Source organism: Gopherus evgoodei, unplaced genomic scaffold (assembly GCF_007399415.2).
Source record: "Gopherus evgoodei ecotype Sinaloan lineage unplaced genomic scaffold, rGopEvg1_v1.p scaffold_34_arrow_ctg1, whole genome shotgun sequence".
Classification (NCBI taxonomy): domain Eukaryota; kingdom Metazoa; phylum Chordata; order Testudines; family Testudinidae; genus Gopherus; species Gopherus evgoodei.
Window position 1 is genome coordinate 4,963,700 of NW_022060016.1, and position 20,839 is coordinate 4,984,538.

The following is a 20,839-nucleotide window of genomic DNA, read 5'->3' on the forward strand; positions in this document are numbered from 1 at the left end:
GAAGCCTTATTGAGGGCGCAGGAACAAACCATCCCAATGTGCAGAAAGAATAGCAAATATGGCAGGCGACCAGCTTGGCTTAACAGTGAAATCTTTGATGAGCTTACACACAAAAAGGAAGCTTACAATAACTGGAAACTTGGACTGATGACTGGGGAGGAGTATAAAAATATTGCTCAAGCATGCAGTGGTGTAATCAGGAAGGCCAAGCGCAACTGGAGTTGCAGCTAGCAAGGGATGTGATGGGTAACAAGAAGGGTTTCTACAGGTATGTTAGCAAGAAGAAGGTGGTCAGGGAAAGTGTGGACCCCTTACTGAATGGGGGAAGCAACTTAGTGACAGATGAAGTTGAAAAAGCTGAAGTACTCAATGCTTTTTTTGCCTCAGTCTTCACAGACAAGGTCAGCTCCCACACTGCTGTCCTGGGAACACAGTATGGGGAGGACGTGAGCAGCCCTCAGTGGTGAAAGAACAGGTTAAGGACTATGTAGAAAAGCTGGACATGCACAAGTCCATGGGTCCGGATCTAATGCATCCAAGGGTGCTGAGGGAGTTGGCTGATGTGATTGCAGAGCCATTGGCCATTATCTTTGAAATCTTGTGGCAACCGAGGGAGGTCCCGGACGATTGGAAAAAGGCAAATATAGTGCCCATCTTTAAAAAAAGGGAAGAAGGAGAATCCAGGGAACTACAGACTGGTTAGCCTCACCTCAGTCCCCAGAAAAATCATGGAGCAGGAGGAGAAGGTGGTGATCAGGAACAGTCAACATGGATTCACCAAGGGCAAGTCATGCCTGACCAACCTGATTCCGTTATCTCACCATAGAAGGCACTCTGTGGATATGGTGAAAGCACTGGATGTGATATACCTTGACTTTAGCAAAGCTTTTGATACGGTCTCCCACAGTATTCTTGCCAGCAATTTAAAGTATTATGGGCTGGATGAATGGACTATAAGGTGGATAGAGAGCTGGCTAGATTGTCAGCTCAATAGGCAGCGATCAAAGGCTCAATTTCTAGTGGCAGCTGGTATCAAGTGGCATGCCCCAGAGGTCAGTCCTGGGGCTGGTTTTGTTCAACATCTTCATTAATGATCTGGATAATGTGATGGATTGCAGTGAAGGGCAATGAAAATGATCAGGGGGCTTGGGCACATGACTTATGAGGAGAGGCGGAGGGAACTGGGCTTATTTAGTATGTAGAAGAGAAGAGTCAGGGAGGATTTGATAGCAGCCTTCAACTACCTGAAGGGGGGTTCCAAAGAGGATGAGGCTCGGCTGTTCTCAGTGGTGGCAGATGACAGAACAAGGAGAAATGGTCTCAAGTGGCAGTGTGGGAGGTCTAGGTTGGATATTAGGAAACACTATTTCACTAGGAGGGTGGTGAAGCCCTGGATGGGTTACCTAGGGAGGTGGTGGAATCTCCTTCCTTAGAGGTTAAGGCCTGGCTTGACAAAGCCCTGGCTTGGATGATTTAGTTGAGGTTGGTCCTGCTTTGAGCAGGGGATTGGACTAGATGACCTCCTGAGGTCCCTTCCAACCCTGATATTCTATGGGAGAGGAAAGGGTGCTAGGGACAGGGGGCACAGGGTGTAATTTTCCTTACCTTGGTAGCACTGTACACTGTGACCAATGGCTGGGGGCGACGGCCCGTTTCAGAGGATATGTTAATGATGATCCCCTTCTTCCTGCCATGAAGAGAGAACTCTGTGTGAGGATGGCCCCAGAGAGCACCCAGGAAAAAGGAGAGAGGTGTGCTCCTTGCCCAGGCCCAGGCAACCAGCTGGGGGCAGGAAGGGAGAACCCATCACTTGAAGCAGGGGAGAGGGAGAGCTCATTGCCCAGGAAGACTCCTGATCAGTGCAGGACAGGTGCAGCTAAAGACGGATGCCACCCAGAGGCACACAGATGGCACCGCGCTGCAGCTGCTGTCAGGCAGGCCTGGTGCATGGGGCTCCCCAGTCGCCGAGGCACAGTCAATTCCTGCAGCTTGTACCTGGTGAGCATCTGGGGCAGGACGATCCTAGTCATCTGCAATGAGAGGCATCGGTGAGACATGAGAGAGGCCCTGCAACACAGCCTGCCAGCAATGCCCTGTCCATGACAGGGGCCATCATCAGCTCCTCCCCGCCCTTAGCAGCCATGCCCCACAATGGCAGACTGTCCTCCCTTCACCAGCCACATGCGACAACCCTCATTCCGCCTGCCCTTCCCCTACCAGCTATGCCCCCCCTCAGCCAGAGCCCCCAAATGCAGGGACAGTCCTTATCTCTGCCCTCCCCCCACTGGCCACACACCCCTGACATGACCAGCCTCATGCTCCCAAATCATCCTCCCGGAACTCTCTTTCCCTCAGTAACAGGTGCTGTCCCTGTGTCCCTGTCCCGCTCCCATTAGCGCCCACACTGCCCATCCTCACACTCCTCCTTCCTTTCGCCCACCAGCCCTTCGCTACCCAAAACTGGAACTGCTCTCTCCCCCCTTGTAAGGATCAGGCCTTCGTCTGCAGCCAGATTAAAAGAGCAGCCGAGCAGCAGCCATTAGCCGAGAAGCAGGAAGTCACATTCTCACATTCCATCTAAATTACTTTAAAACAATGTAATATCAGGCTGTTAAGGAGATCCCCTCCTAATAGCACGCACTATCACCAGGGAAAGCAACAGATCTTAAGATGGTTAAAGAAAATTGAGTTTGACAGCAGCCTGTCTGGCAAGACATCACTTATCAATAGCTGTGGTTGGGAAATCCTCATTTCGTTATTGTTTTGTTACTATGGTCCCCACTTCCCTATTGTTTCTCTGTATGGGCTCTGTCTGGTTCTTTGATTGTTTCCGTCTGTTGCATAATTAATTTTGCAGGGTGTAAATCAATTAAGGTGGTGGGGTAGGATTGGTTAGAGAATTTTGTTACACTGTGTTAGGATTGGTTAGTAACATTTGAGTATAATGATTGGTTAAGGTACAGCTAAAAAGGACTCAAACTTCACTATATAAACGGGTCCAAAAGAAAGTTCTTTGGGAGTTAGGTCCAGGACACAGCCCCAAAGATCATAGCTGCCAGATCTCAACACTCTGCCAATGATACGGCGCAGAAACTGGAGTTCCCCCAGATGGACCTGATCCTGACTGGCCAGCAGGGAAAGTTCATCTATCTTACAGGGAGTGGTGAGCACTGTATGTGTAACGTGTGCACTCTGCTTCTGGTGATTGTTAGAGGATAAGGGTATTACTGTGTAAGGCTCGTTCACTGGTAAAAGGTCCTGAAAACCCGCAGGGTTATGCCTGAGCCCTAGGAACTAGGTAAAGGTGGGTGCCCCAAGAGTGTGTAAGTAGCAGAGAATTTTGTACGGGTAACACCCTGTGGTTTCCCAGGAGTTTATCGGTTCCTCATGTCATGCCCCCTGTAAAAGAAACAAGAGAAAGCCACCGAAGCTGCCTAGCGATGCCAGCTCTATTTCACTTACCTTTGCCACTGAGAGCATGTTGCAATTCACAAAATCTGACACAGTCTGAAGGGAGAGGGAGTGAAAGGAAAAGACATAATGACCTCTCCTTCCCCATTGTCACGCACAGCACTGAGATTGCCCCCCTGCATGGGCGAGTTAGCACTTTCATCTCTGTCACTATACATGGTCGTGGTTATTGTGGTGGGTAGCATCCCAGCCACTGTATTGACACATCGAGACAGCCCCTCCTGTCCTATTGAGCTCACAGTCTAAAGAGAGAAAGACAGCAGTAGGTTTAACATAGCTTCAGAGGGAAAAGGGGATCAGATCACTCAGATCACTCAGGCCCACAGACAAAATTGCTGCCACTCTCTGGTCCAGGGAGCTAGACAGGGCACTGTCTAGGGATGGAGAGAATGAGGGGGAGCAGGAGGCAGATTTAGGGGTTGGGGCACAGGGGGATGTGGAGGCAGGTGAAAGGCTGAAGGGGGTACAGAGGACAGTGATGGGAGATGGAAGGAATCAAATGGCAGCATCACGATAGGGAGAGGATTCCCCGCCAAGCAGCCAGGGGAAGGCCAGTGTCAGAGTCGGTGCAACCATTTAGATGATCTAGGCGGTCGCCTAGGGTGCTGGCATTTGGGGAGCGGCATTTTCTTCGGCAGCGACCGGATCTTCAGACACCCTGGTCGCTGCTGGCATTTAGGAGGGAGCTGAGGCAGGGGAGCGCGGGGAGGGCTGCCTGCAGCAAGTAAGGGGAGGGTGGCACACAGGGGAACTCCCCACCCCAGCTCACCCCTGCTCCAAGCATGAGCACACTGTGGCTGCTTCACTTCTCCCACCTCCCAGGCTTGCAGCACCTAAGCTGATTGGTGCCGCAAGCCTGGGAGGTGGGAGAAGTGAAGCAGCCACGGTGTGCTCGTGCTCGGAGCAGGGGCGGGGGGGATGCCTCAGGGCAGAGAGTGGGGAGCTGCCACAAGGGGGCGCCTCAGGGCAGAGGGGGACAGCTGCCGCCGGGGAGGAGGGTGCGCCTCAGGGCAGGGGCGCGGGGAGGGCACAAGGTGCAAGTTTCGCCTAGGGCGCAAAGCATCCTTGCACCAGGCATGGCCAGTGTTACCTATTCTCATGAACCAATTGCAAGTCACAGGTTTGTGTGTTGCAGGAGGAGCTGTTGTGATGATGCAAGAAGCTCTTCCAGTCCCATAGAATTTCCAAGGCTGGGCAGAGCGGTGGGCGACAGCCTTAGTGGTGAGCACACAGACCTGCCTTGCCACTTGGCCCTGCCTTCACATATGGTCCTAGAGCAGAGAGCGCGCCCTGAGGCAGTGCAGGGCCCTGCCTCCCACTGCTTTGAGACTTCGCCTCTACTTGGGAACCAACTCCAGGACACTTCTACGTGGGAGAGGAGAAGCCCTCGGGCAGCAACTTGGCAGCGGAGAGGGCAGTTGGGGAGGTGGTGCTGCTGGGTCCAGGGAAGGGGACAGCCCCAGGTCAGTGAGCCAAGGGTAGCGGGAGTCGAGATGTAATAAGAAACGGCTGACAGTTCACCTGTCTCGGAAGTGAGGAGAGCATGAGCTGGAGCTCCATCTTAGGAGCCAAGGAGAGGGATGCACTTCTGCGTGCAGTCAAGTCAAGTGAAATTCTCACACACACAATGGCAGAATAGCAGAGGAAGTTATGAAGACAAAGCATAGACTTAAAAAACCATGGTTTGATGTCTTTAAATTCTCATGATTTGCATGCCCTATCTCGTGACTATTGGTCTCTTCAGATTGGCAGTTCTGGAGAAGGGCCAGGGACTCCATGAAATCCACCAGGGACTCTGCTACTGCTTTTAAGTGGAAGACACTCCCCTACTACAGTGATGGCCAGCAGTACAAAACCCTAAGAAAGACATAGGGCTTAAATTCAGCCAGAGCCATCTGGAGGGAAGCTCTGGTAAATATTTTTTAAACCCGCAGAAGCCCTGGTGCGGCCCCACATCCCAACGAAGCCCCGAGCCCCTGCAGCCCCCCCAAGTCCTGAGACCCCCATCCTGTCATTGAAGCCCAGAGCCCCAAAGGGGGGGCGGGGGAGCCTGGGGAACTCCGGGAAATAATCTGAGAATTTAAGCTCTGAAGAGACAGATGAGGTGATCGCTTGTGGGGACTATATAAGCAGTGCTCTATGCACTTCCTGTGTGAGGCCAAGAACCGGGGTAGACCTGAGGTGAGTCTCTCTGTACAGAGTGACAAAAGGACAGTGGCTAAGGGCGTGGAGTGGGACCAGCACTGACTGTGTGAGCCACAGTAAGGGTCCAAAGGGACTCACCTTGATACAGAGGTGAAGGGATAAAGAGATTATTGTCAAATAATATGAAAGCCACAAGGGGACTCTGATGAAATTCAGTATTGCCTTTGAGACTTTGTTACACTGGGCCCCAAAGATGATGTGAAATAGAGGCTGAACTGCACACCCCATGGAGACATGCCCTATGTTCCCCTATAACCTAATTCTTCATATAGGAAAAGCCCAGTCACATTAACTCTGCCCATTCCCTGGGCACTCTCTTTCCCCTGCACTGAGATCCACCTGAGCCAGGCAAGTGGGAAGAGGGAGGTGTTAGGGAGTGGGTGACAGCTCCCCCAATTCCGTAGGCCAGTCTTTTAACTCAACTCACTTAACATGTGTCCAAGTCGACATTCCCTTGGTGGTACTAGACTTTTAGCATATTTGCAAACAACACACTTCTACATCCTCACGAGATGAGCAGTGCTCAGAGTGCACTAAAAAACCATCTGTACCACTTAACAGAGACCCAGCTCCACTCTCTGGTCCCAGGGAGATCAGATCATCAGCAAGACAAGAAACCAGCCTGGCAAGAATTTTTGAACAAGACAAACCTTCTCAATGTTGGGGATATCCAGGAATTTCACTGGTCCTGTTGCATAGAACATTCCGACGTTGTTCACTGTTAAAAGAACAATGCATCAGGCCCAGCTATTCTGAATTATGAGCATCATGTAGTAGAAACACTTGGCACTTTAGAAACCATACAGGTCTATCACTAGGCTCCAAAGAACCAGGTTCAGACAGGCACAAGCAGGGAGGTTTGGATCTGGATCCAACTATTCCCGAAATCTTTACTATACAGTGTACATCTGCACTTGGAGCTGGGGGTATAATTCCCACCTTGGGGAGACATACCAGCACTAGCTCTGATTGAGTTACCATGCTAAAAATAGGGTGTAGCCATGGTGGTAGAAGCTAGCCGCCCCAACTCGTATCCAAACAAAATCATAGGTGTTAGGGTAGCTTGCCCCTCCCGCCACTCATACTATCACAGCTACACGCTATCTTTAGCGCACGAGCTCAGAACCAGCACGGGTATAGCTTCTCAAGCTGAGAATTACACCTCCAGCTCAAAGCACAGATGTCCCCTCAGAGAGTAAAGGCCATGATGAGAAGGAGCTACCAGTGGCGTCCATTTGGATTTTAGCGCATGTGGTGTAGGAGGCAGAAGATTCTGGAGGCTGAAGGAAATGCAAGTGGGAGTGGATGAAGAAGACAGGCTGAGGGAGCAAGCATGTGGCTCTAGACTAGTTAGGGGTGCCTGGAGTGTAGATAGAAGACTCTGTTAGGTGCACACATGTCCATGGCAGCCTCCAGTCCCAGAAGACGCTCCAAAGACATTTGCTCATCTGTTAGGTTTACATCAGACCTGTTAGCTCAACTGAAATCAAGTGTTTGACCAGGTTATTTCTGAGACCAACTTGGGTGCAGTCCACTGGGAACTGCAGTCACCAGAACTCAGGTGACCAGACAGCAAATGTGAAAAATCAGGACAATGGGTAGAGGGTAATAGAAGCCTATAGGAGAAAAAGACCCAAAAATTGGGACTGTCTCTATAAAACGGGGACATCTGGTCACCCTAACTGGAACAGAGAGAATGACACCTGCCACCTCCCTGGGAAAGCAAGCGCCAGCCGCAGGCCACTACTTCTGGCCAAGGTATGTTTCAGGCCAGGGCAGCTGCAAAGACAAACAGAACAAAACCCAAGAGCCCATTTACCCAGAATGCCAATATCCAGGCCTTGCAGGGCAGTTTGGATTGATTCATAGATCTCTGACTCCTGGGTGAAATCAACTTCAATAACTCTGGTGCTTCGGCCATGCTGCTTTTCTGGAAAGCAAAGTCAGAGTAAGATTAGAACCCTGGGCAGAGGCTGGGGAGAAAACAGAGGGGAAGGCAGGGCTGGGAAGGGGGTGGGCTCTGAGTTCAGGATGACAGAGCCCTGGGCAGAAAGGAAACGGGGGATGGGATCTAGGCTAGCTGCAACAGGTCATTAGGAGAGGGAAAGAGAAGGAGCCTGGGCTTGCAGTAATTGAGCTGGGTGTGGAGGGGGTAAGGCCTAGTCTATTGGTAACAGAGCCCCTGGGAGTGGCAGGGAGGAGGGCAGCAGACTCTGGGTTAACAGCCCAAGCCAGACCCCACCTCCCTATCTCTTCACTCACCCCAAGCTCTAATACTGTGCTTTGGTAACAATGCAGCCACAAGGTGGTACTGCATAAGATTCCCACTCTAAGTACCTGGGTGCCCAACTCCCCTGGCATCCACACAGGGGTTCGTAAACCCCCCCCCCCCACTCACACACAGGAGCCTGCCCAGCCCATCTTACTTACCTATCTCAGCTGCCACCAGCTTCAGTTTCTGCAGGGAGCGGCTGATCAGCACCACATTGAGGCCTCTCTTGGCAAGCTGGAAAACAATTAAGGTGGGAACTCAGGAGAATCTGGGAAGCCCTAAATCTGCTCAGTTTGCCCCACAGCTACTCGTGGGTCAACTTCACCCTTGTGCCAAAGCTGATCCGAAGTAGCACTGGTTATTACCTCATGGGCATAGGCTCTTCCAATCCCAGATGTAGCTCCAGTCACCACTGCAGGAGGAGAGAGGTACAGGCTGTAAATGCCTCCTTAGGCCAGTAGCGGAGAACCACTCCCCTGTGGAATTTTCATGCCTTGCACACGCTCCCCAGCATGGTTTGGTGCAAGCTCCATGGAGAAGGAAGGGGAACACCCTATCTAGGGTCCAGATAATTGTTAGGCCCTTCAATCCCAGAGCAGGGAGGGAGAGTCCCTCTCTATAGGTTCTGGTGAGACAGCACCTGGGGTACTTCATTATCACCCCTGAATTCTGAGAACCTGGGGGAGTTCTATTCCCTGGGACAACTCTTGCTGAGGTCATTGGCAACACACCACCGGCCACGTCCACAGGCCTCATACTGCTCCATTAGCTCAATCTTCTCTATGAACTTTATGGATATCTCCTCCTCTATCTACAGCTTTGGCAAAACCCCCATCAGTATCCCTCAAGGCTCTGTTCTTTGGCCCTGTACTGGGGCAACTGCCCCACTCCCTGAGAATTTATGTGCAGACAGACAGCCAATAGGAGAAGGACATATTGGGAGCCAATCAGGGCCAGATTGGAGGTAGCCAATCAGGACCGGGCTCAGCCATATATAAAGACTTCCCAGAACAGCAGCAGTCAGTCTGTCCCAGGCCTTTGAGATGGAAGGTCTGTCTCTAGAGTGGAGGGCCTGGGCAAGCAGAAGGGAACTCCAGCCCACTGTCTGCTAGGCTGTAGGCCTTGAAGGGAAGGGCTTAGCTGGTGCAAGGGACCAAAGGGAAGCAGTTTAGGGAATTAGGCAGAGAAGGAGGACAGCAAGGTTGCCATGAGAGGGTCCCTGGGCTGGGACCCAGAGTAGAGGGCAGGCCTGGATTCCCCCCCTTGCAGTACACCCAGGCATCAGCCATGGAGAATGGCCATCACAGACTATGCCAGATCCGACAGGAGGGATTAAACTTTGGGGTGTGTGGTTGGACTTGGTGGCTGGGGTTTAGAGAGATGGCTGAACCTCCTGCCCCTAGAAGGGGGTGTGGATGAACTAAGGGGTACTGCCGGAGGGCAGTGGTCTGGAGGAGGACATCGTGAGCTGGAGAGCGGTGTGGGCTCAGACACAAACCAAGGGCGAGACAATGAGCGGGACACCACTGAGAGAGGGCGCTCCACTGGACTGAGCTAATTCCTCAGACAACCAGCAGGAGGTGCTGTGGTAGTGAGTTCCAACCTTGTCACAAGCCCTCTTCTCTTGTCTCCCTCAAGGGCGTCGCTAGCTTTTTTCACGCCCCAAACACAACAGTAAGGCAGCCTTCAGTGGCTTGCCTGAGAGAGGTCACCAGTCCAGCAGATTTGGTGGCTTGCCTGCGGGAGGTCCGCCGGTCCCAGAGCTTTGGTGTACCCGCTACCGAATCCACGGGACCGGCAGACCTTCCACAGGCAAGCCGCCGAAGAATGCCTGACTGCCGCCCTCGCACGGACCGGTAGGGCACCCTCCCATGGCTTGACGCCCCAGGCACATGATTGGAGCGCTGGTGCCTGGAGCTACCGTTGCTCTCCTTGCATTGTAGCCCTAGGTGACCTCATCCCCTCCCACATTTTCAGGGACTTTCTCTACACCAAGAATTCCCACATAGACCTCACTGCTGCACCTCTCCTCCTCCTTCCTGTGCGGAGTCTCCTCCTGGACCTTCCACCAGCTCTTCAAATTGAGGCCACCCAGTATTCCCTTTTAGGCTGCCAGCTTGTTCTCCAGAATCACAACTTGCATTAAAAAAAAAAAAAAAGGAGGAAGCCTATCGCACTTTTGATTGCAGAGAAAGCCTTGAAAATGCAGTCCAAGAGTGAGCAATACAGCAATGTCAGCCTGCATCTGCAGAAAGCCTAACACAATAGCACTGGAGGGTGGGGGGACACTGCCTCATTCTTCTCAATAGAATGATAATTCAGATGTCCAACAAGGATAAATGTCAACATGAACTACTGTACTGCTTAACAGAGCACACGGGTAAGGGAAGAACAAACCTTCTAGAGCAACAACTGCTCTGTAATTCAAATGGCAACATAGTATCTGTTTAAAGCTGAATTTTGCATCCTCTGTGAAATCTGGAGGCAGCCCGAGGAAACCTGGGCATCCTGCGTTCCTTCGCCTAATCCAGAAGCAGTGGAAGGAAGGAGAGATCAGGAGCCAGCCTCTCTCTCAGTTTGATGGAGCAGCTTTTAAAAGGTAAGTGTCTTTCAACCCTAACAACACAGAGCTGCGGTGACTTTTCACTTTGCTGCCACAAACCGGTGGTACTTCAGAGTCACCACCTCTGACTTGCGCCTGCCCCAGCTCCTCCACCCACCTGACCTGTGGAGCCCACCGGCCAGAAGGGAGAAGCAGAGCCCGGTGTGGGGGGAATAGGCTCAAGTTTTGCTGAGCGACAGCCACGCCCATTCAGACGGGGCCCAACTAGGCCATCTGGAGCTCTAGCTCACCCCCACACTAGCCCCCTACAGCCCTATAATCCCTGCACTACAGTCCCATGCCTACCTGGGCAGGCAGTGTCAGGCCTACCCACCTAACATTGGTAGGGGGCAGACTAGAACCTCCCCCTTCCCAGCCCACTGCTTCCTGCCTTCTGGCAGGCTAGGTTGCTCCCATGAGGCAGGAACATTAAGCCCCTGTCCACCGCAGCAGAGCACTCTGTGTGTGGGTTCCCCCAGTATCAGCCTTCCCTCCCCCAGTCCCCCCAGAGGGGACATCAGTGGTGGTGTCCCTCTCCCCCTTGGCAGGGAGCCTAGTGCGGTCTGATGGGAACTCTCGCTGGTTCTACTGGTCTCTGCTCTCCACTACACTCACCCACTTTGTACAGTGTTACTGGTGACCCAAGGTGTCAGGCCATGGAGAATGAGGCTCCACGCCTCAGGTTCTGCGTCTAGAGCCCAGCATTCTGAGTAGAGCACACAACAGGAAGCCCCTGTGCCCTGCCAGTGCCAGGATGTCAGTCCTAGCCCCCTGCCCCTGAGGAATGTTGCTTGGCAAGTTGGCTGCCAGTCCCACTCCCTTCCCCGGGGGCTTCCGGAAATGAAGTGAATGAAAGACATGAACATGCCTCATTGGGCCATTGAGATAAAGAGCCTCCCAGGGAGTCTGACCGGGTGGGAGCAGAGGGTTTGTGCCCCTTCCTGATGTGTAGAGACAATCAGAAGGGGATTCCATGCAGGCAGAAGCTCTTTGTGCTTGTTATGACACAGGAAATCCAGGTCCAGTCTACAGTTTCTCTGGGCAACAGAAGAACTATCGACTGGAAGCTCTTGAGGACCAGCTCTGTGTACCGTGCCCAGGACAATGGGGCTCCAGTCCCTGAACTGGTGCTACCACAATGTGACGACAACAACAACATACTTCAGAGGCCTCATTAACTAAGAATGGAAGAGATGTCTACTCAGGCTGCTTTAAATGCTTTATTTCCAGTTTAAGTTCATTTAACTTCAAAGCCTGAGGAAACACTTGGGAGAAAAATTCCTTTTGGTAAGAACCCAAGGGGTTCCCCTCCACAGAGATGGGAGCAGTAGCCCTGCTCTGGGACTCAAGGCAGAAAGTGGAGTAGGTGGTGACGAGAACATATGGCAACACAAGGCTTCTGGAGCAGGGGTTCCTGTCTGTGGAGGCTACAGGTAGGGCCAAGTTCTACAGCAAGTCTGCAGTATCACAGGATTAAGGTTCCCCAAAAATCACAATTTAAAAAAAAAGTTTGTGATTTATCAGGCACAAATCTGGGCTTTAGGCCATTTTTCCAAGGTTTTCTCTGTAACCACAAGGGCTAGAAACTACTTTTTAATTTGAGGAGAGTGGAGAGTCTCCTGTGATCACAGGATTCCAGGAGCTGAGTCTTTGAGAAAAACACCCCATGTGACCACACCAAAGCTATACTAGAAAGTTTTGTGGTAAAGAAATGTCGGCTAGGGCTGGGAATCTAGAGTGACTTTGTTATACCAGCAAAAGCCTTAGGTTAGATGCAGTTATATCCGTATCAATGTGCTTTACTGCTATAGCTTATTTTGCTGAGGAAGCAACAACACTCTCCCCCTTTTTTAAAAACCAGCAAGGAGTCCGGAGACACTTTAAAGACTGACAGACTTATTTGGGCACAAGCTTTCGTGGGTAAAAAACCACTTCTTCAGCTGCCTCTTTTTGTCGTTATCCGCTGCACCTGCTGTAGGAGAGTTTGCCAATATAGCTGGCAGGGGGAGAACCTGAGACCTTGGCTCCCTATATGTTGCCTTAAGGTCTAGGTAAGGGCCTGGAACTCATTTTATACCCCCGGAGTGACAAAGGGCCGTGTTAATTGGAGGCTACAGGAGTCTGGTTTCTGACTTCAGCAAGACGGGAAATGTATCTTGGCAAATGTCCTCCAGATATTTTCTACCCCATGCCCCGGACACTGTCCTCTCCACAGGCCCAGCATCCCCCAGGCCCTTTGGCTGTGTCATGGAGCCCAGTGACCTTGGCCATCCCTCCCTCCCACTGAGGCTTCCAGCTGTTTCATGTGCCTGGGGGCAGCAGAGCTGGCATCGGTCCTGGGGTTCAACAAGAGCTGATGGGGCACCTGTCTGCCTCATGCCTGAAGCCCTGCGAGCAGGAACCCGCCCCAGCGCCCCTGCCTGGCCAACAGCAATCAGCACCGCCTCCAGCTCCAGAGAGGGAACCAGCTAGTCTACACTAGAAGGACCACTAGCGCATCTGGTGAAGATGTTCTATGCGGATGACGAGAGCTCTCCCGTGGGCATGTTAAAACCACCTCCCGAGAAGGCAGTAACGCCTCCCACCGACATAGCACTGTCCACACAGGTGCTGAGGTCGGTGTAATTTACCTCATTCAAGGAGTGGCTTCTTCAAACTATGTCGACATAAATGCCAGTGTGTACAAGCCCCCAGGGCTCGTCTACACTACCATGTTCTGTTGACACAACTTATGTCAACACTCAAAAATCAACAAAACAAAAATTGCCAAAGGGTGTTCACACTTCCTCCCTCTGACACAGGTGCCAACTTTTTTTTCTCCAGTGGGTGCTCATGCCCCCAGCCCCGCCCCAATTCCACCCCTGCCCCAAAGTCCCCGCCCTAACTCCACCCCTCCTTGCCCCAGTTGGATCCCTCCCCAAATCCCTGCCCCAGCCCTGCCTCCTACCCCTCCCTCCCAGGCTTGTCACGCAAAACAGCTGTTTCACAGCACAAGTGCTGTGAGGGAGGGGGAGAAACAGGATGTGGCGGCACACTCGGTGGCGGGGGAGGCGGAGTGGAGGTGGAGGTGAGCTGGAGTGGGGCAGGCAGGTAGGGGAACAGCTGGTGGGTGCAGAGCACCCACCAATTTTTCCCCATGGGTGCTCCAGCCCCGGAGTCTGCCACAATGCCTGTCGACAGATAATGTCCACAGTGGGGACACCATCGACAGGGTGAGCAATGCACTGTGGGTAGGTATCCCACAGTCCAGCATCGTGGGATGGAAGAGCTGATCGTTGCACATCTTGGGATTCTTGCCAAGTTCTCCCACAGCCCCGTCCACTGCCGAGAGCAGCATCACGAGTAGTGCTGTGAGCTCTCTGTGCGGAGGAATGGCAGAGCAGCACAGCAGTCTGTCCCCCTCCCCCTGCAGCAGCAGTCTGCCTGCTGCTGTGTTCCTAGTGCTGGGCAGAACAGGAGCATTGCAATGATTTCCTCTTCGTTTGTTCCCCAAACAGGGCAGCACGGGGATACTTCCCGGAGCTTTGAAAGGGGAGGGGTGCATGCCTGCAAGGCAGCAGAGATTGAAACACTGAGCAGAGCGATCACGGCAGGCATTGTGGGATACTGGGGGAAGCCAGTTCTGTAGACAAAACAATCATCAGTGCCTGCACTGGCTCTTTGTTGACAATAAAGGGAAGGGAAAAGACAAAAGTATCTCCTGGGGTGGAAGTTTTTTGTCACCAAAACTGGGCGTTTTTCACGAGAAAAGGCCCATTGAAGAACTCTGTGTGGACGCCTCCTGATGGTCAAAATGACAGACTGGACTTCTACACAGAGTGCTTCCACAGACGTGCACAGGCTGAAGTTGTGAACAAACAGCATCACTTGCCATACAGAATGCAACACCATCCACAGCCTCAGAAACAACTCTGACATTACAATCAAAGGGGCTGACAAAGGAGGTGCATTGGTCATAATGAATAGGTCAGATTATGAACAGGAGGCTGCCAGGCAACTCTCCAACCCCACATTCTACAGGTCATTATCCTCTGATTCCACTGAGGGTTACCAAAAGAAATGACACCATCTGCTCAAGAAAGTCCCGGCAACAGCACGGGAACAATCTACAGGGACACCCCCCCAGAGCCCCGACTAGGGGTATTTTATCTGCTACCCAAGATCCATAAACCTGGAAACCCTGGACACCCCATCATCTCAGGCATTGGCACTCTTACAGTAGGATTATCTGGCTATTTGGACTCTCTCCTCAAACCCTTCGCTACCAACACTTCTAGCTATCTTCAAGACACCACCGACTTCCTGAGGAAACTACAATGCATTGGTGATCTTCCTGAAAACCCCATCCTGGCCACCATGGATGTAGAAGCACTTTACACCAATATTCCACATGAGGATGGACTATAAGCTGTCAGGAACAGTATCCCTGATGAGGCCACAGCACACCTGGTGGCTGAGCTTTGTGACTTTGTCATCACTCACAAACATTTCAGATTTGGGACAACTTATACCTTCAAGTCAGTGAATCACAGAATATCAGGGCTGGAAGAGACCTCAGGAGGTATCTAGTCCAACCCCCTGATCAAAGCAGGACCAATCCCCCAACTAAATCATCCCAGCCAGGGCTTTGTCAAGCCTGACCTTAAAAACCTCTAAGGAAGGAGATTCCACCACCTCCCTAGGTAACCCATTCCAGTGCTTCACCACTCTGAGTGAAAAAGTTTTTCCTAATATCCAACCTAAACATCCCCAACTGCAACTTGAGACCATTATTCCTTGTTCTGTCATCAGGTATCAGTGAGAACAGTCTAGATCCATCCTCTTTGAAACCCCCTTTCAGGTAGTTGAAAGCAGCTATCAAATCCCCCCTCATCCTTCTCTTCTGCAGATTAAACAATCCCAGTTCCCTCAGCCTCTCCTCATAAGTCATATGCTCCAGCCCCTGATCATTTTTGTTGCCCTCCGCTGGACTCTTTCCAATTTTTCCACATCCTTCTTGTAGTGTGGGGTCCAAAACTGGACACAGTACTCCAGATGAGGCCTCACCAATGTCGAATAGAGGGGAATGATCACGTCCCTCGATCTGCTGGCAATGTCCCATCTTATACAGCCCAAAATGCCATTAGCCTTCTTGGCAACAAAGGCACACTGTTGACTCATATCCAGTTCCTCGTCCACTGTAACCCCTAGGTCCTTTTCTGCAGAACTGCTTCCTAGCCATTCGGTCCCTAGTCTGTAACAGTGCATGGGAGTCTTCCTTCCTAAGTGCAGGACTTTGCACTTGTCCTTGTTGAACCTCATCAGGTTTCTTTTGGCCCAGTCTTCTAATTTGTCTAGGTCCCTCTGTATCCTATCCCTATCCTCCAGCGTATCTAATCCTCCCAGTTTAGTGTCATCTGCAAACTTGCTGAGGGTGCAGTCCACCCCATCCTCCAGATCATTAATGAAGATATGGAACAAAACCGGCCCCAGGACCGACCCTTGGGGCACTCCGCTTGAAACTGGCTGCCAGCTAGACATGGAGCCATTGATCACTGCCCATTGAGCCCGACGATCTAGCCAGCTTTCTATCCGCCTTATAGTCCAATCATCCAGCCCATACTTCTTTAACTTGCTGGCAAGAATACTGTGGGAGACAGTGTCAAAAGCTTTGCTAAAGAGAAGGAATAACACATCCACTGCTTTCCCTTCATCCACAGAGCTAGTTATCTCCTCATAGAAGGCAATTAGGTTAGCCAGGCATGACTTGCCCTTGGTGAATCCAGGCTCACTGTTCCTGATCACTTTCCTCTCCTCTAAGTGCTTCAGAATTGATTCCTTGAGGACCTGCTCCATGATTTTTCCAGGGACTGAGGTGAGGCTGACTGGCCTGTAGTTCCCCGGATCCTCCTCCTTCCCTTTTTTAAAGATTGGCATTACATTAGCCTTTTTCCAGTCATTCGGGACCTCCCCCGTTCGCCATGAGTTTTCAAAGATAATGGCCAATGGCTCTGCAATCACATCTGCCAACTCCTTTAGCACCCTCGGATGCAGCGCATCTGGCCCCATGGACTTGTGCTTCTCCAGTTTTTCTAAATAGTGCCAAACCAGTTCTTTCTCCACAGACGGTTGGTCACCTTCTCCCCATACTGTGCTGCCCAATGCAGCAGTCTGGGAGCTCACCTTATTTGTGAAGACAGAGGCAAAAAAAGCATTGAGTACATTAGCTTTTTCCATATCCTCTGTCACTAGGTTGCCTCCCTCATTCAGTAAGGGGTCCACACTTTCCTTGACTTTCTTCTTGTTGCTAACATACCTGAAGAAACCCTTCTTGTTACTCTTAACATCTCTTGCTAGCTGCAACTCCAAGTGTGATTTGGCCTTCCTGATTTCAGTCCTGCATGCCAGAGCAATATTTTTATACTCCTCCGTGGTCATTTGTGCAAGCTTCCACTTCTTGTAAGCTTCATTTTTGTGTTTAAGATCAGCAAGGATTTCACTGTTAAGCCAGCCTGGTTACCTGCCATATTTACTGTTCTTCCTACACATTGAGATGGTTTTTTTCCGCAACCTCAATTAGGATTCTTTAAAATACAGCCAGCTCTCCAGGACTCCTTTCCCCCTCATGTTAACCTTCCAGGGGATCCTGCCCATCAGCTCCCTGAGGGCATCAAAGTCTGCTTTTCTGAAGTCCAGGGTCTGTATTCTGCTGATCTCCTTTCTTCCTTGTCAGGATCCTGAACTCAACCATCTGATGGTCACTGCCTCCCAGATTCCCATCCATCTTTGCTTCTCCTGCTAACTCTTCTCTGTTTGTGAGCAGCAGGTCAAGAAGAGCTCTGCCCCTAGTTGGTTCCTCCAGCACTTGGATCAGGAAATAGTCCCCTACACTTTCCAAAAACTTCCTGGATTGTCTGTGCACCGCTGTATTGCTCTCCCAGCAGATATCAGGGTGACTGAAGTCTCCCATGAGAACCAGAGCCTGCACTCTAGTAACTTCTGCTAGTTGCCAGAAGAAAGCCTCATCCCCCTGGTCTGGTGGTCTATAGCAGACTCCCACCATGACATGACCCTTGTTGCTCGCACTTCTAAACTTAATCCAGAGACTCTCAGGTTTTTCTGCAGTTTCGTAATGGAGCTTTGAGCAGTCATACTGCTCTCTTACATACAATGCAACTCCCCCATCTTTTCTGCCCTGCCTGTATTTCCTGAACAGTTTATATCCATCCATGACAGTACTCCAGTCATGTGAGTTATCCCACCAAGTCTCTGTTATTCCAATCACATCATAATTCCTTGATTGTGCCAGGACTTTCAGTTCTCCCTGCTTGTTTCCTATGCTTCTTGCATTTGTGTGTAGGCACTTAAGATATCTCACTGATTGTCCCGCTTTCTCGGTCTGAGACAGGAGTCCTCCCCTCTTGCACTCTCCTGCTTGTGCTTTCTCCCGGTATCCCATTTCCCCACTTTTATCTCAGGGCTTTGGTCTTCTTCCCCAGTGGACCTGGTTTAAAGGTGGCACTGCTATGGGTACATACACAGCCCCACAGTATGCCAACATTTTTATGGCAGACTTAGAACAATGCTTCCTCAGCTCTCGTCCTCTAGTGCCCCTCCTCTACTTGCACTACATTGATAACATCTTCATCATACGGACCCACGGGAAGGAGGCCCTTGAAGAATTCTACCTGGAGTTCAACAATTTCCACCCCACCATCAACCTCAGCCTGGACCAGTCCACACAAGAGATCCACTTCCTAGACACTATGGTGCAAATAACTGATGGTCATATAAACACCACCCTATACCGGGAACCTACTGACCGCTATACTTACCTACATTCCTCCAGCTTCCATTCAGTACACATCACACAATCCATTCAGCCAAGCCCTAAGATACAACCGAATTTGCTCCAATCCCTCAGACAGAGACAAACACCTACAAGATCTTTATCAAGCATTCTTAAAACTACAGCACCCACCTGGGGAAGTGAGGAAACAGACTGACAGAGGGAGACTGGTACCCAGAAATCACCTACTACAGGACAGGTCCAACAAGGAAAATAACAGAACACCACTAGCCATCACGTACAGCCCCCAGCTAAAACCTCTGCAGCACATCAACGATCTACAACCTATTCTGGAAAATGATTCCCTCACTCTCACAGACCTTGGAAGGCAGGCCAGTCCTCACTTACAGACAGCCACCCAACTTGAAGTAAATACTCACCAGCAACTATCCAGAACACCACAGAAACACTAACCCAGGAACCAGTCCCTACTCTGTCCCCATATCTACTCTGATGATACCATTAAAGACCCAACCACATCAGCCACACCATCAGGGGCTCATTCACTTGTATGTCTACTAATGTTATATGTGCCAGCAATGTCCCTCTGCCATGTACACTGGCCAAACTGGACAGCCCCTATGTAAAAGAATAAATAGACACAAATCGGACATCAGGAATGACAACATGCAAAAGCCAGTAGGAGAACACTTCCATCTCCCTCGACATTCTGTAACAGACTTAAAAGTAGCTCTACTTGAACAAAAAACAAATTCAGAAACAGACTTCAAAGAGAAACAGCAGAACTAAAATTCATTTGCAAATTTAACACCATTAATTTGGGTTTGAATAGGGCCTGGGAGTGGCTGGCTCATTACAACAGCAGCTTTGCCTCTCCTGGAATTGACACCTTCTCATCTATTATTGGGAGTGGACTACATCCACCCTGATTGAATTGGCCTTGTCATCACTGGTTCTTCACTTGTCAGATAACTCCCTTCTTTTCATGTGTCAGTATCAGAAGTGGCACCAGGGTTTTTGCCACCCTAGATGGCAGCGCTACTCCTCTGAGCATTCGGCAGTGGGGGTCCTTCCGCTCTGCGTCTTCGGGGCACTTTAGCGGCGAGTCCCAGAGCGAGTGAAGGACCGGTGGAAATTCAGCAGTGGAAGACCCAGAGCGGAAGTACCCCCTGCCACCGAATTTCCACCAAGGATGGTAAAAGGCTGCCTCCCAAATCCTGCCACCCTAAGCGACCGCCCGGGTCAGTATATAATGCCTGCAGCTGTAATTGTCACTCCATGCATCTGAAGAAGTTGGTTTTTCACCCTGGAAAGGTTATGCCCCAATAAATCGGTTAGTCTTTAAGCTGCCACCGGACTCCTGGCTGGTTTTGTGGTGCCTGCAGCCTAAGAGAGCTACCCCCTGGTACCTGACACCATTGTCCTGTGTCAGCTCTTGCTGTTTTGTCCCCAAAAGGCAGTTTGTGGCGATAAAACTTGCCAGGGCAGAGAAGCCCTCAGCCGCACCTGCCAGCCCCGCCCTGCCCAGCCCGACCTCCCCTTCGCCCCAGCGGCCGGTCCGAGCCATCAGCCCTGCCCCGTAGCGCCCCCCCCGGCCGACACTGGAGGAGGGGCTCGCTCAGACCCTCCCCGCGGCCCGCGGGCCGAGCTCACCCGCCCAGGCTCCGAAGCTGGCGAGCTCCGCGCCCCTCCCGCGCTCCGCCAGCAGGTGGGTCAGCACCGCCCGGCCCAGCGTCCAGGCGGCCCGCAGCAGCAGCAGCAGCAGCCCGAGCGCGCCCAGCACCGGCAGCCCAGCGTCGCCGGCCCCCATCACCCTGCAACTGCTCCGGGAGCGAGCGCGGTCCGGGCTCCTCGCTCGGCCGCCTCCGCTGCTGGGCCAGTAGCCAAGACGCGCGGTGGGCGAGCCGCGGCCGCTCCCTGCGCCTCCCCGGCAGCAGCTTCTCGAGGTTCTCCCTGCCCCGGCTGCAGGGAAACGCAGAAAAGGGGGTGCGGGGCCGGTCCATGCAGCGTCCCCCGCCCCAAACTTCCAAGCGCCCGAGTCAGGACCAAACATAAACGAAATCGTGTCGTTTTCAGCGGCGTTTGGATTTTTTTTTTCACCGCTGGGGAGAAGCCACCCCCGCCCCACGGCTCCCGTAGGTGCTGGCGCTGGCAGTGCTGCTGCTGCACCCCTTGGCTTCAGGTGGTTTCTCTCCTATCCAGGGGTTACAGTTTGTTCCAGTGTCCCTGCCTCGGGGGTGGAAGAAGGGGGGACGCAAGTGCACCAAAAAAGTGGCCTCAGGGTTCCTAGAGAGACAGGTGCCACCTCAGCCCCTTTGAGAAGGTTTGTGACATGAACTAAATCTCCCCTGCAAACCGGCTGGGTCCCTTACCCCAGCAACTGCGGTTTCTAGCCAAATGGGTGGGACAGATTGGTGCTGAGCAGGGCTGGCTTTAGGAAGTGCGGGGCCCAATTTGAACATTTTCAGGGGGCCCTGGCAGGGATGACTAAAAAAAAAAG

At 51.8% G+C, this 20,839-nt stretch overlaps 1 protein-coding gene across 1 annotated transcript in view; it reads right to left on the minus strand.

Annotated features, from left to right (window-relative positions):
* The window catches only part of LOC115641314 (very-long-chain 3-oxoacyl-CoA reductase-like), a 28,018-nt gene extending 7,869 nt beyond the window's left edge, over window positions 1-20,149 (minus strand). Inside the window, exons 1-8 of the mRNA XM_030544361.1 lie at window positions 19,993-20,149; window positions 8,314-8,360; window positions 8,107-8,182; window positions 7,496-7,606; window positions 6,327-6,394; window positions 3,463-3,507; window positions 1,996-2,030; window positions 1,606-1,687 (exon numbers count right to left, since the gene is read on the minus strand). Coding sequence (XP_030400221.1) covers window positions 1,606-1,687; window positions 1,996-2,030; window positions 3,463-3,507; window positions 6,327-6,394; window positions 7,496-7,606; window positions 8,107-8,182; window positions 8,314-8,360; window positions 19,993-20,149 — 621 coding nt within the window. The remainder of the gene's footprint in view (window positions 1-1,605; window positions 1,688-1,995; window positions 2,031-3,462; window positions 3,508-6,326; window positions 6,395-7,495; window positions 7,607-8,106; window positions 8,183-8,313; window positions 8,361-19,992) is intronic.
* Window positions 20,150-20,839: the final 690 nt, after the last annotated feature.